The 15,275-nt window shown below is 46.3% G+C and overlaps 3 protein-coding genes across 3 annotated transcripts in view; 2 read left to right on the top strand and 1 right to left on the bottom strand.

The window, feature by feature from the left end:
• Window positions 1–9,586, top strand: part of SARC_05102 (hypothetical protein) — an 11,881-nt gene extending 2,295 nt beyond the window's left edge. Inside the window, exons 2-12 of the mRNA XM_014301055.1 lie at window positions 576–640; window positions 954–1,112; window positions 1,377–1,457; window positions 2,038–2,154; window positions 2,487–2,657; window positions 2,811–3,111; window positions 3,426–3,649; window positions 4,449–4,698; window positions 5,227–5,465; window positions 6,515–6,628; window positions 6,953–9,586. Of these exons, the coding sequence (XP_014156530.1) occupies window positions 576–640; window positions 954–1,112; window positions 1,377–1,457; window positions 2,038–2,154; window positions 2,487–2,657; window positions 2,811–3,111; window positions 3,426–3,649; window positions 4,449–4,698; window positions 5,227–5,465; window positions 6,515–6,628; window positions 6,953–7,078 (1,847 nt within the window). The 3' untranslated portion in view covers window positions 7,079–9,586. The remainder of the gene's footprint in view (window positions 1–575; window positions 641–953; window positions 1,113–1,376; window positions 1,458–2,037; window positions 2,155–2,486; window positions 2,658–2,810; window positions 3,112–3,425; window positions 3,650–4,448; window positions 4,699–5,226; window positions 5,466–6,514; window positions 6,629–6,952) is intronic.
• Window positions 6,635–14,175, bottom strand: SARC_05101 (hypothetical protein). Its single transcript, XM_014301054.1, has 7 exons — window positions 11,950–14,175; window positions 11,496–11,693; window positions 10,802–10,972; window positions 10,053–10,361; window positions 9,177–9,352; window positions 8,847–8,968; window positions 6,635–8,136 (listed from the first exon to the last, which is right to left on the bottom strand). Exons 1-5 carry the CDS (start codon window positions 14,050–14,052, stop codon window positions 9,329–9,331), a joined length of 2,805 nt encoding a protein of 934 aa, XP_014156529.1. The 5' UTR covers window positions 14,053–14,175; the 3' UTR covers window positions 6,635–8,136; window positions 8,847–8,968; window positions 9,177–9,328.
• A 364-nt stretch (window positions 14,176–14,539) lies between these two features.
• The window catches only part of SARC_05100 (serine-threonine kinase receptor-associated protein), a 3,839-nt gene continuing 3,103 nt past the window's right edge, over window positions 14,540–15,275 (top strand). The window contains exon 1 of the mRNA XM_014301053.1: window positions 14,540–15,181. Within this exon, the coding sequence (XP_014156528.1) occupies window positions 14,716–15,181 (466 nt within the window). The 5' untranslated portion in view covers window positions 14,540–14,715. The remainder of the gene's footprint in view (window positions 15,182–15,275) is intronic.

The raw sequence follows: 15,275 nt of genomic DNA, 5'->3' as shown, positions 1-15,275 counted from the left end.
TAGTAGTAAGTAGTATGTATNTNTNTNTTTATATATATATATATATATATATATATATATATATATATATATATATATATTTGCATATATATATGTATATATTTTATATAAAATAACATTACAACTAATTATGTAGCTTTCCGGAGTATAGATGTACGTTCCAACAGGCGTGTTACAATGATGGTAAAGCTTTGTTTGATAATGGTGATGTTTTTTACCCATGTACCAACTAAAAGTTGAACACATCTTAGACGATAAGGTTAGTAATCTAGCTCGCAGTACTAATTCTAATGCGGGCTGCGAGCTTATAGCAATCATCTATCGAAGGAATTATTGTGATAACGGATGAATTTATTTTTGGTTACTATGTGCGACGGGACACACATTGGACCACAGAGTGGATCGATCGTGGTATTGTTCTTTGTGTAACAATTACCCGCAATATTAGCTCTCCTCACGCGATGTCTCGATGGAGAGAGGCGGATTTTTTTCTTCACGATATTTTATTATACTACGGAGTCGTTTGTCGTTTCGTATTTTCACTTATGACTTGATGGCCGCTTGCCCACCCACAGCAATGCAACGTGATTTCCAGGACGATAAGCGCAAACTATTAGAAAGAAGCAGGTCCTCGTTAAAGGTGAGTATTTCTTCGATATATAGCATTGTCAGATACTAGTACGCGCAGGAGTGTCACACTGAGTCATCATGGTCTGAATCAATCCATCCTATCCATTGACTGCCAACCCATTGGCAACAGTCAGTGACGTTTCCTCGTCGTCTACGTCGTCCCATAAGCACATCTATGCGTCGCAGGCTGCCGCCCCCAATTATTTTGCACAGCACTAGCTGTTTTTATCTATTCCATATCCACGCAGATACCTTGTCTCAGGCTCTGAGCCAGTGTAACATACCGCTCATACAAACCCCTCACCTGTCTATTCAATTATAAGCACTTAGAAGCGCGGGCCGATGAGCGCACCGCCGCTCTTGGGGCGCAGTTGTCGGAATCCATCGCCAAACGCCAACAGGAGGTGTCCGAACGTGACAGGCGTATCAGTTCGTTGGTGTCAGAGAGAGACATAATGATTGGCCAGTTGTCCTCTCTGAAGGTGAGGTATAGTGCACGTGTCTGTTATAGCTGATTCGGTATGGTTACTGTCTGTAAGTGCAAACTCGTGGTTTCTCGAGTGTAGCAGGGAATTGGCTATTCAAGGACCAAATTTATTTTTGGCTGGATATAGTCTGAGCCTATAAACCCTTCCATGGAGTGACCAGCTTTCATACTTGTATATGGGCGATACACGATCTGCATAGTACATTAAAATCATGTTGTAGCCTTATCCGCTCAGTCTCGCACATGTTTCTCACTGCAGAACAAGGCACAGGAGTCTGAGCAGTTAGGAAAGAACGCCGTTACCCAGTTGACGGATAGGGGTACTAAGTTTTTCGATCAGGTGTGTACGCCCCAAGTATGTGTCCAAGAGGACTTTTTGAGATCGATTATATATGAATTTGAACATCGTCCATGTATAGATCATATGGTTTAAGCTCTCATCCGCCATAGATACACAATTCCGTGTTCTCTTTTCGTAGAGCTGTACGGAGGCATGTGCGCGCCCTTCATTCTGGCGCATGACTTCAGATGTGGTGATGAGTGTGTAGTTATATATTTTGCCCGTCTGAACGGTTGTGAGCACTAGTGTAAGACATGGATAGAACGCTGAGATTCATACATGTGTCTCTTGAATCTCACTTCATATGTACGGACTCATTTGTCTGTAGATCGATTCTAGATGACTATGACAAATTAAAAGTGTGTGGGCATCTGCGTACCTTTTCGAAAAGAGCATACCTTCTCGCAAAGACGCATACGAGTGAAATTCATGTGTAGAGTTTTACTTTAAAAAGTAAATAAACCTATGAGAATATACTAAATGTAGATTCCGTACTTACGTGTGTGAGTATTGGATGCCTCCTTTTCTCATGCAACTTAATCACTGCATATTCAATAAGCGTATATGTTTATTGCTTCAGATCAACCAATTGACGAATGAGTTGTCAGAAACAAGGCAAAAATTAGCGGAGGCTACCCAGCAAAAGGAGGCTTTGCAATTGTCGCTCTTTATGATGCGAAAGACCCACGAGCAGGCGGTATGTGCACCTGTGTTACAGTACACATCTGTGGGTGTTTTTCTGCAGACTGTGTTGTGTGACCATGTACCGCTGCTCCTATGCATTAGTTCTGGGATCTTGAAAATATGGGACTGGTGAATGGCGGGGATCAGTGTTGAACGTTATGTATGCGCACTAAACGATTCAGTGCAGGGCCAAGCAAGGACGATCGCTCGCCCTTTATAGCCGTCTTAAAGGTTTTAAAATCACGGGAAAACCCTGCCTGCCAGATGGAAATCAATCATTAAGTGACAGTATACCATTTGTATTTTAGTGACCCGCGCCATTCACAAAATATCTCGTGCTTGCAGGTGAGGAAGCAATTGGCAGGCAGGGAAGGAGACCTGCAAGCCCTGAAGGCGTCTGCCATCGCTGAACGCGCACGTGCTGAGCAGGCTGCTAGTGAACTAGCCAGAATACAGCAGACCCAGGCAATGCGATTCGAGTCTGTTGAAAGCGAGAAGGCCAGTCTTATAGCTCAGGTACTTTGACAGATTGCTGGACGTATTTTGCTTGTGGTGAAGAGGCTGTCAGTTGTTTGTCAATGAGCAAATTCCGCGACAAAGTTGAAAATGGGCAAAACTCTAGATCATTCGACTCATAGGTGGCGAAACAAATGCCATTCGTCTTTGCAGGTCACAGAGATGTCCGTTCTTTTTGAAGAGTACGACCAACGCCGTCGCTTGGCCGAGGAAGAATCACAGGCACTGCAGATACAGATTAACGAAGCCAACGACCGCATCGATGAGCTGCACACAGTCATAGACGATCTGAGTGCCTCTCCTGCCGACAGTCGGGGTGAGGCCCATGACAGCGGGTTGAACGATGGTGGTGATGGGGGTGTTAGCAAGGCCACCAATGGCTTGCTGCATCATCATATGAACGTGCACGGGACGGATGGAAGTGATAGGACACAGGCAACCGCAGAGGAGGAAGGTGTGTGTTTTTTTGGTATGTGTACAGATTTTCATGGTGTGTATGCCGTATTCGTCTTCTTTTTAAGTTGACTGAATGCCAATGCTGCCGTTTAATTTGTACGCGTTGATGTTTAGTGTTTATGAGTTGTTTTAGGCCAGCCGAGTCATTTGGAAGGCACATGTATCGTCACGTGGTATCTATCTGGTTAGTTAGTTGAATGCACAACATGTTCTGACATGTTTCGCTGACAAGCAAACTCCCCACCAACATGGCTGTTCATCAATCACATTCTCACAAACACCCAACCAAACCACACCCACGCACATGCCCAGACCGCACGAAGGCATCCGCATCTGAAGCATTTGCAGAGGACGTGTCTGCAATCGGCACAACCGATGAGGCAGGTACAGTGGAGAAGCACTCAGCCGGATCACAGGCGCCGCCCACAAATGCACTAAAGCGACTGCACAGCGTACAGGACTTAGCTGATCTGGACCTGACGGAAGCGGAAGTGGAGCGCATCAAGGAGAAGCTTCTCACCACGACCCAGGATGAGGTGTGTGTGTGGCTGAAGGGTTGAAAAGAATCAAGCGTAGTATGTGTTGAGTCAGCGCTTACAGAGTACAGGCGCGTGCCCGCTGGTGCATTTGTTTGCTGAGTGGGTGTATCATAGATATTCACAGATGTGTGAGTGGGTGTATCATCGATATTCTCAGATGTGTGAGAGGGTGTTTCATCGATATTCTCAGATGTGCGAGTGGGTGTATCATAGATATTCACAGATGTGTGAGTGGGTGTGTCATAGATCACAGATGTGTGAGTGGGTGTATCATAGATATTCACAGATGTGTGAGTGGGTGTATCATTGATATTTTCATATGTGTGAGTGGGAGTTCGTATGCAGTAGACGCAACAAGGTCGCTTGAGATAGGCTCGAGTTTACTTCGGCGGGTTTAGTAGACCGAAGCAGCTGGCGATCACACCCTGTTCTTCTCAAACTTTCCGCAATCTCAAATGAATGCCCGCGATCCAACATTCAACTTCTACATATTGATGGGCGATACTCTGTTTTACTGTTAGTCTGTGCCATACTTTTGTCATAGTTTCTTTGGCCGGATGTAAAATGAAGTATGCACATTCACAGTTGCAGTTATCAGGCCAACAGGACAAACTCAAAGTATATGCATTTCTCAACTATTTCATCCACATTAGCAAAATAAAAGAGGACATAACGAGTGCACTGCACACTCCCAGGAAAGCTACAGACATCAAACTCAATCCCCAGCCCTAAACATCCTAAATCGAACTCAAAGCGTCCACGCCATTCCCATCTCCTTACCTCTCTATGGCTTCAGATACACATGTTAGAGCAGGAACTGGCGAGTGCACTGTACACCCAAGCGGAGCTACAGAAACATTGTGAGACACTGCTGGGCGACAAGACCGAGCTAGAACGCATACGTATACGGGACAGGGAGGTGTATAAGCAGCAGATGTTGGATTATCAGCAACGCACACTCTCCATTGTCGAGGAGAAGGAGCGGGAACTGCGCGAAGCGAAGGCGTTGCGACGGAGTGACAGCTGCAACAGGCAAGCCAGCTCAGGTAATAATAGGGGCGCGGTGTATAGGTAAGGGCATGTGCGAATACTTCGGGTCGTGTACACCGTGTCCTGGGTGCCTTGACCAAGCACGTGTATGCAGTATAGGACCAGTACGTGGTTCGATGCTTTAGACCAGCTGTTGCCCATAAGGTGCTTATGTTTAGATGAGACTGCGTTTTAAAAACTGGTCGAGGTCTTTTTGTATGCTGAGCGATGGTGTTGTTCTGTTAGGACCAGTCGAGTTCGTCTATGGCCAATACGATCAATTTTATTATTATTCGCTATGCATGCACATCTATGGAATGAATAGGTTTCAACGACTGATGCACCCCACACACATACAAATCGCGCTCATCATTCACGATACTGTACACTCAGCACCTCGTTTACACTATACGCCAATGCAACTTCCGAGCCTTGTTAGGCCTTCACGTATGCACACGCTGGCAGAAATCAGACCTTTGTTCTCACAAATGCTGATGCACATCTAACACCCAGCTATTCACAACAACCGCTGTTTTCAACCTCAGAGCGGCTATCACGCATCCCCACTCCCGACCAAGTGCGAAGCAACAGCGGCACCGTCTCCGACATGGCGTCAGACGCCGAGGGTGCTCAGGGTGGTGGCGATGGTTCATTGCTAGTGTACCGGCAGTGGGGTATAGCGCGTGATAGGGAGTTGCGCGTCATGCTCAAAGAGAAGTCGAAGCTCAATGAAAAATTGAGGGAAGCGGAGGAGAGTAATTTGAATCTCAAGGAGTTGATTGAGGTGTGTTTGATTGTTTGTTTGTTGGTATGGACTATGTGTAAAATGAGATCTAGAGATGGCGTGTAAAATTCTGTACCTATCCTTGAGGTGTGAGTTGTTCGTAGCAATGGCCACACGATTGTTTCTCGGAGCCTCGCCAGGCACATTGAACCAATAGTCAAATCCCAATGAGTATTTCTACCGCTTTGGAGCGGCAGTAGTATTCGTTGGGGTTTGACCAGTCCAATTCGCTTGGCGAGGCTTCGAGAAACAATTGTAGGGTCGGAAGAGAGTAGTTCAAATCCCAAGGGGGTTATTGAGGTACATTTGTCTTTCTGTTCGTTTACGCGGACTATGTGTAAAATGATATTTCGAGATTGCGTGCAAAATCTGTAGCTATCCTTGAGGTGTGAGTTGTTCGTAGCAATGAACCCAAGGTGGTTTCTCGGAGCCTCGCCAGGCGTATTGAACCAGTCAGGTCCCAATGAATATTTCTGCCGCTTGAAGCGGCAGTAGTATTCGTTGGGGTTTGACCAGTCCAATTCGCTTGGCGAGGCTTCGAGAAACAATTGTGGGGTCGGAGGAGAGTAGTTCAAATCCCAAGGGGGTTATTAAGGTACTTTTGTCTTTCTGTTCGTTTACGCGGACTATGTATAAAATGATATTTCGAGATGGAGTGCAAAATTCTGTAACTATCCTTGAGGTGTGAGTTGTTCGTAGCAATGACCCCACGATTGTTTCTCGGAGCCTTAATACCAATGAGGTATTTCTATTGCTTGAAGCGGCAATAGTACTCGTTGGGGTTTGACCAGACCAATGCGCTTGGCGAGGCTCAGAGAAACAATGTTGGGGTCGGAGAAGACTTTACTTTTGTAACAGATGGTAGATATAAAAACAATCAGCTGTATATTCTAACTTAACCATTCACGGTCTACTATAGAAACGACTTGATGTAAGCTATTTTGCCTCTGTGCTGCGAACGGCCGAACATGTATTACGATTTTCAAGTTGCATGGACGTACACGCTGCTAATGACGATGTTTCCCGATTTCTCGTTGTACCAATTGCAGGGTTTGGAAAGAAAACTCAAGGCCATCGAACGGCAAGACAAACGAGAAAACGTAAATATAGAGTATTTGAAGAACATAGTAGTCAAGTACTTCAGTGCCACGACTGGAAAAGAGGTGTGCGTCATTATCTGCATTTATATATCCTTATTTTCGTCTGTGCCAGAATGTGATTTTTGTGCGTGTCGTGTCACATAATTGAAGCGTAGAGTTGGCAGAACGACTATTCAACTTTGTGATGAGATTCTGTAGTGTTCTCGTTCGCCCTTCTGTATGGAATGGTTCCACGTTGTTACTCAGTCTGGCGGCAGGAAAATGTACAACGCTACAACTATCTGGCAATTTTGTCCCTTTCACAGACTTAATACCCAGGGCGTGAATTGAGCTCTAAATCGCTTATTAATCACTACAAATACACATTTAACCTGCACAATCACACAGCATCTCGCGCAGGCCATCTGCATGGTACTCCAGTGCGACCCAGACGAAACGGCGGCCGTGATGAAATCTGTCAACGAGGGGCTTCGGTTACAACACGGACAGGCCGTTAAGAAGTGGTTTACGTGACATCCATCTCTGTAAAGAATAGGACAATAACCCGTGCTGGTGCTTTTGTGCAGGGTTCTACTGCTTGCACCTGCGCGAGGTGTGGAAACTACGCGTTCTCAAACAACTGAACGCCCCATGATTGGTGAATGTGGTATAGGAGAGAGCTTCTGTGATCGATCGCCAATTGTACACGTGATGTACGCGGGTTATTCTGCACATGTACGGATCGAGTGAAAGATCTCGCAAGTGACAAGAAAGCTCCATTGCCACCAACGGTATACATGCAAAAGTTGTGGCTCGCATAGTCAGCATGTTTGTCACAATGCGCTGGAGTGAGGGCTACCTGAAGTAGCTCGGTTCAGTAGCTCGCCAAAAGTGAGGGCTACCTGAAGTAGCTCGGTTCAGTAGCTCGCCAGAAGTGACAAAAATTAGCAGCTTCACGAGACACGCGGTCTCGTGGATACATATTTCGTAGGTTGCTGATGGCCGTCAGGCTATACATAGCTTCAGCCTCTGGAAGGCGCATTCATTCACGGGCAAATGCGAGATGAAATGATCGTCTTGGTGTCAATATGGGCAACAGGAAAGTATATGCCGCATCGTATATGTATAAGTCAGCCCCAACATGACAAATAGCATCGGATATGAGCACCACTTCGAGTTTCGACGACTCTGGGCCTAATCATACACCACTCAGGGCAAAGCAAAGAATGTGGCGGAGTTTAGAACCTTCGAGCCGTTCTCCTCTTAAATCCGCATTGTCAAGTCCCTTCACCTACTACTACCATATATGTGAAGTAGAAAGGCGACTAAGGTCTGGTGCGAGCTGACCTGCCGACCTCGCGGGACTTGCACACAATCCATAATCACCACACTATAGCGCACTCCCTTGAGCGATGCGCCGAGCGGTGTAGAGGCAGCAGATCCTCGATCAGTTTTTCAGTTAGCCACATCGCTGCTTCAGAAACCATCTATAGGTATAATTATTGCTTATTACTAGCCACTGGTAGGGTTACCGTGGACGATTGCGGCCAGCTCCCACGGGGGCGAAGTTCGGATTCCACTTAGCGCTAGCACTGGTTTGCACGCAATTTAGAATTAGAGATCGTGCGAGTGAGTATGGAAGTGTATGCTAGAACATAACGCGAGCTCGAGTGATCAACAAAAAAAATGGAACGACAATGAATACTTGATTCGAAATTAGCATGGAATTGAGACTCGATGATCTGGGAAAATAGCAGATGGATATGCAAAATGATGAAACCCATAGAATTTGGTTCAATTCCTAGAATTGAATCCAACTGTAAGATCAAGGTCTGAAATTCGATGTCGACATAGGATTTTTTTTGTATGCGTATTGATATCTCACGGAGATCAGCATTACAATCGGAATAAGTGCGCCATAGGTGATTAGATAAGAGCCAATACCGTGTCTACAAACTTCACACGATCATCTGGGATGTTTCCCATTCTGCACTCCCACGAAAAACCACCAATATAGGTGCAACATGTAATACACTCGAACAGTACACGATAGAGCACTTCGGTGGGCCGGCTAGTTATGAGCCAAAGACTGCCATTTGTATGCGCCCATCACTTTTCAGACGACTCCAACCCCCCGCCACACAAAAGTATGCAGGATAGTTCAAAGGTATCATCAGCGAGAAGTACGTCGATTTGTACAAGTATCTGTGATACTTATTCATATACACAGTCCGAGATTCCACGCACATAAATGGTGTATACGTAGAAAACACAACGGGTTATAAGAGGATCAAATATATACCTTTCGCTCTGTTGCGCTGCCCATTGCTCACCCGTCAGTGGCACATCTTCGTCACTGCCTGGAAGTGAGCTTTCTTCCATCTCTACATTTGCAGCAGCCCATTTCCCAAACATCTTACTTACCTAGAAAATTCCAAGCGGACAAATAATGCAAAAGAAGATAGAACAGGGACATTGTGAGGTGTATATAGGTTGGCAGTTTTAGCCCAAAATCACAAAGTAGTCGGGAGACGAATATAAATTTAATTCGTAGCACACATCCGGAAAAGAAATCTGTCTTCGTAGCAGCGCAGCATTCCTGGAACGCGACAACAACGAACAGCATACATACCTTCTTCGTAGGGCCTTTTTTCTTCTTTTTCTTCTGAGGTGATCCAGCAATGGGGCTCCGCTTACCACTCAGCCCGGAATTGGTACCGGAATTGGGATGCGAGGGCACATCTGAGGTACGATCATAAGACTCCAGATCTAAAGCGCTCAGATTTACACCTTCGTACAGGAATCCCACTGTCTGTATGATGGTGAGACATTCATTACCAGTCGTGCTTACAACAATAGTGGCCTAGAATATAACGGATTTATATGTCGTTCGCAGAACATTGGCTGTCGGCATGCAATATCGTAATGATCATCACGTCACGAACTGCAATACACGAGATTTACACAGGCATGGCGAAAGGTCGGAAGAGAAACGTTGTCTGATCTCGGCCAGACTTGCCATTTCGAATAAACCTTTCCGGAAATGTAAACGTGCGTAGACTATGCTGAGCCTCCGTAGCTACAGGATGCGTCTGTGTGTCACAACGCAGCACATGTTCTCCACCCATACAAGTATGACATAAAGCAAGTACCACATTTCATTCAGTAGCAAATTGACATGCCCCAGCACACAACAGTACACGCGGACGTTGCGCCGGTCGATTCTAACTTCATATTAACAGCCACACGTCAATCAACATACGCACCCAGCACACAACAGTACACGCGGACGTTGCGCCGGTCGATTCTAACTTCATATTAACAGCCACACGTCAATCAACATACGCACCCAGCACACAACAGTACACGCGGACGTTGCGCCGGTCGATTCTAACTTCATATTAACAGCCACACGTCAATCAACATACGCACACAATCATGACCAAATTAGTTGCTATAAGAGCCACCCAGATACAGCACAAGCAATTGGTACAATATCACCACATACCGGTACAGGAGGATCAGCATGGGAGTTTGCATCGCTGACATACAATGTAGGTGCATTCACCGTCACTGAATCCGGTGCATACGGTGGCAGTGGTGGTGCGTGTGCGTCATCCGAGGGGGGAGGGGGAGGAGGAGGAGGCGGGGAATGTGAACCTGGTGACGCTGGCTCAGGTGGGGCCCGGACAGGCTCGTTAGGCTCGGGAGGTTGTGTGTGTGTATGTGTATCGCCTGGTAAATGGGTTTCTGCAGGTTTGTAAACTGTTGTGACTTGGTGGTAGGAAGGGTGCATGTCTGACAATTCGCCGATGACCTGTGTGGGAGGAGTGAAGGTCAATCGACTATAAATATGCATTGCCGCTATCAAACGATATTTATATGCAACTGTATGTAAATGACAAGTTATATTGAGCTCGAGTCAGATTTATGCATACTATCTAACGAAGTAATAGTAGATTCGCGATTGCATTTCATACCACAGAGGGCCAAAAAGACACAGGGCACAAGAATAGTTAAAAGTGCGCGTGGGAGCCGCTGGTTTGAAAAGATAAATGCTCACAGACTACTCAGACGTGGATTCAGGAAAAGCTGTACATCACACAAAAAAGGAGACAGCACCAAAGTAGCCGACGTCGAGTACATGATTACACCTACTATATATCCCCCGAAACATATGAGATATTCTTCTCTTCAAATTTGCTATTCAGCCACTTAATGCGCGCATGTGTCCTCGGTCGAAATCAAGAAACACACCTGATTCTCATACTCATATGCATTCCTCTCCTGATTCCACACACATTTCCAAGAGTTGGGGAGGTCGGATTGCTCGTGCACTTTGAGTGTCTGAGCGTGCTCCTTGATCTTTGAGATGAAGTACTCGGTCGAAATTTCTCCTGCGGACCAATCCAGCCACCGCGTGCGTAACTGAGGGAACGAGACATCAAAATAAAATGAATACGCCTTTGACCATTTCTGAAGAAAGAAAATTTAATTACGAGCCATTATACACACACACACATATATATATATATATATGACATATGTGCAAGACGCATAGGATTAAACCGCTGTAGATACGATTCGATAGAAGATCATGCGTGACCTCTAAATAACAGGTGCTTAGTGTGCAACAGCCAGACAAGCAGAAGTATCACAAGCACCTAAAAATTCTGCACTCATGAAGATAAAGTATTCACCTTCGCTGTATTACAGATAGGCAATACAGAGATGCTTCGACTTCAGACAACTCTCGAAACAAGGGGGTTTTGCTCTACCGCACCCTACACACTACTATACGTCTCCTATACTACCAGGTTAGTCATGGAAAATCCACTTGCTCGTCGTGACTCCATAGTATTTGTAGCTGTTTGTCATAGAATTCTCATGCCTGAGAGGGATATATCAAGCGTGTCGGTATATATACCCACGTACATGTGTAGATACTTACCTCGACGGCCATTACAGGTATTGCTGATGGGTCGGCTATACTGTAACCCAGGGCTGAGAACTTGTTAGTCAAAAGAGTGGCCAAGTCTGTGGTGGTAGTGACAGTAGTCCTCTCCTTCTCAAACCTTTCATCAGATCTTTGAGCAATTTCCGTTATATGCGCCAAAAACTGTGCCACTTTATCGGTGACACTCATCGGCTGTGTTCAAAATAAAGAGTGTTAAACTACTATTTCATTCGCAACTCGACATAGGTCTGTATGCGTGCCCGCGATAGCGCATCCGAATAATTTGAAAGCAACGCCGATTTCGTGTGCAGGCTCAGTATATCGATCGGTACCTAAGATCAGAACATTTGCTCGGAAATCTAGCTGAAGTGATTGTGAACGAACCAAGATCACTACAGACGCCGCAGCACAATTGAGCGACCGTCTCCTAATACACAAGACCACACACCTTCACAACATCAGGGACAATAGCAGCTCCCGTGCCATCCTGTTCGGAGGTTGCACTGTTCTGTACATCCTCTTCCACCTCCAGCGGATTCGCTTGGAGATTAATCCTCGCCCGTTTCACCCTAAAACCCGCTTTCACTCCCACACCCGACGGCGCCTTGGCCTCCATAGCCGTACCCGCAACGGAGAGTTCGGTCCATTTGCCGGTCTCACGGGTGTCTCCTCTCAAAATCACGTCATCTTGCTCGACTGTTGAGGCACTTCTTTTACCGCTAACTCGTGCTTCGACGCTCAGAGTTTCGTCATCACGCACACCAATTGTACTATCATCATCCAATACCTGTGTGGTACTACAGACAGTAGACACTACGGCCGACGTAGCTGCATTGGTCATGCCATCGCCATCGACATCTATGCACTCTACTGTCACCGGCTTTATGTTTGTCGCTGTTGCCATGGTCACAGCCTTACAGTGGCCTTCTTCTAAATCTGAATCATCAACCGTATCTATGCCCACCTTCATTTCCCCATCTTTCTCTACATTTGCACTCTCATCATCTCCAGACGGATCTGGGCAAGCCTTCGACACCACAGTCTGTGTAGCATTAGCAGATTCGTCGCCTACTACGACTACCCCATCGCCTTCATCTACACCTACTACCGCACCTCCTGCCTCTTTCTCTTGGTCACCCAAGCCATCTTCCCCCTTATTTTGAGTTTCCTCCAACACAGCACTGCCCATGTGCGCAATGTCCTGTGCAGCTTGCTCGTTTGCCTCAGAGGATGGCATGCCATCACATGACTTCCACTCTGCCATGGACCCTAACCCCACATCTGATGCGTCTACACCAGCCTTCTTATCCGCATCGAAAGGTTCATGCTCGCTCACGTCCTCCCCCTCCTTTTCGGTTGTTGGCTCACTTTCTGGCTGGAAGTCTGAGTTTGTTGGTCCTTCTATTTTCGTGTTTGTATTTGTATTCGTGTCTAAGGTTGTATTTTTATACCATTGGCCCGTGGCCATAGAGTCCATTCTGTCCTTTTCTGTGTCACTGTCCGATTCCGGCTCTGAATCGGACCCATCCGACGACGATGAATAATTCACAGACGCCAACCCTCCTAACAACGATCCGGATTTCGCAACCGCCTTAGACTCATCTGATATACTGGAAGAGGTGCCCTCATTGTTAATTGAGGTGACCGTATCTACTGGCTTAGCTTTACTAACAGCGGCGAGGGTGTCTTTCATATTGTCAGTATCGATTGTGACATGCGGTTTTGGTGTATGTACCGGTTCGGTAGTATCTGCAGATGTATGTTCACCTGCAGGCGTCAACGCGGGTGAAGCGGCCTCCTTTATATCTCTAGTGAGTTGTGCATTCCGAACTAAAACTGGCCAGCTCGACAGGGTGTGCGCAGAACCAGACGCCGTAGAGGTATCTGACGACTGGGTTGATGCTGCCTTTGTGACGCCCACCTTCAACCCAGGGCCCTTCTGTACTGTCTGAGCGACCTTAACATCGTCCTTAGGTGTGCGGTTAGCCGTGTCTACACCACTGGCCTTACCTGGACTAATCACATTAATCAGTCTATTACTTGCAGTCAGTGTAGTATCCGTATCCCCAACAACTTTCAGGTCTCGTTTCAGTATAGGCCCCTTCGACACAGATGCAGCCCCTGTGAAGCTGCTCTGCTCCGTCGTGCCAAGCCCCACCTTCGTACTTTTCGCTATGGCGCCTGTATCTGTTTGTACGCCATCGTTTCTAAGTACTGGTGAACTAAGTGTACTTGTGTGTATACTTGTACTTATACTCTTATTGCCTATCGTAGCTTCTCCTACACCTACCGCATCGACCCCAGGTGGCGAATCATCAGGGGTTATTGATACACTGTCGTGTAAATTAGTGGACCCTTCTGTCTTCAGTGCTATCGAGGCCAGCACCTGAGTCCCATTTTCCTCCTGTACGTATACATTGTAGCCCTTCGCATCGACAGGCAGTTGCCACACAACGCTGCCGTCAAATGTATTCCAGTAGTAATAGTGCCCGGTGTTGCCGTCCACCAGAGCGGTCCATTCGTAGATGGAGGGCTCTTCATCAGATGCCATTATGTTGGAAGGGACACACAATCTCTACGAATGTCACGAAGTAGGCATTATATACTTGACCACCTTAGCTAGCTAGCTATCCACCAAAACGTTCTCGTACTCGAACTTGTCAGTATAGTACAGTATATCATGTATTCAAATACACCCCAGTACACCCCAGTACACGTTTAACAGACTCCAGACGAGAAAATCGGTAACCCGCCAAAATGAATGTTCTTTTTAAAATCTAATAATAGACAACTTTTTTGTCCGATGACTGTCCTAAATCTAATAATCTATGTCCGATACATGCCGAAATCCAATTGTAGAAAGCTTTTGTGTCTGATTATATCCTATGATGTAAAAGTTGACAGCTATATTGTCCGATAAATGTCCCAAATCTAATAATAGAACTGCTTTCTCTTGTCGGGGCCATGGCCTGGGCGGGTGTGGGGGCCATGGCCTGGGCCATCGCCCACTGGCCAACATTTTCGATCAACATAACAAACGTTTGCACGTGAAATGTGGCTGAAGCTAGAAGGCAAAAGCCTCCTTTGTATCCATCGCGAAAAACTATTACCTCAACCTGTCTACTGTATTTGGTAAAACATTTACCCCAGATTACAGATACAATCTAAAATTGGACCACGCTATAAGTTAGTAGGCCTTAGCAAATAGCGCAGCATGTCTGGCGCACGGCAAACCCCACTCACTTGTGGTGGGCACACACGGCCTGTTGTAGACCTCGACTTCTCAGAAGTAACCGAGGATGGGTTCTTCATGATCTCCGCATGCAAAGACGGTCGACCCATGATCCGAAACGGTCAGAAAGGCGACTGGATAGGCACTTTTGAGGGCCACAAGGGAGCGGTATGGTGTGCTAGATTGAATCGCGAGGCTACCAGAGCGATCACTGGCAGTGCGGATTTCACAGCTAGGCTGTGGGATGCGACGACGGGCAAGGAGATGCTGCAGTTTGCACACGACCATATTGTGCGCACGGTAGCGTTTGACAAGTCTGAGAAAAGGGTTATTACCAGCTCCATGGAAAAACTGATTAGGCTTTGGGATGTAAACCATGCAGAGAAGGAGATATTGCGCTTGCCTGGACATACTAAGAAGATCACGTCGGCATGCCTGGCACCAAATGGTATGCGTAGGTATTGTGGCACGGAATTATTTTTTTACCTTGTTGTGTTCATGTATATATATTATTTTAGAACGCATAATAAGCTTCTGAATTA

The sequence above is a fragment of the Sphaeroforma arctica genome (assembly GCF_001186125.1).
Source record: "Sphaeroforma arctica JP610 unplaced genomic scaffold supercont1.313, whole genome shotgun sequence".
NCBI lineage: Eukaryota > Ichthyosporea > Ichthyophonida > Sphaeroforma > Sphaeroforma arctica.
The sequence above is the reverse complement of the archived record's forward strand: the minus strand, read 5'-3'. Positions and strand labels throughout refer to the sequence as shown.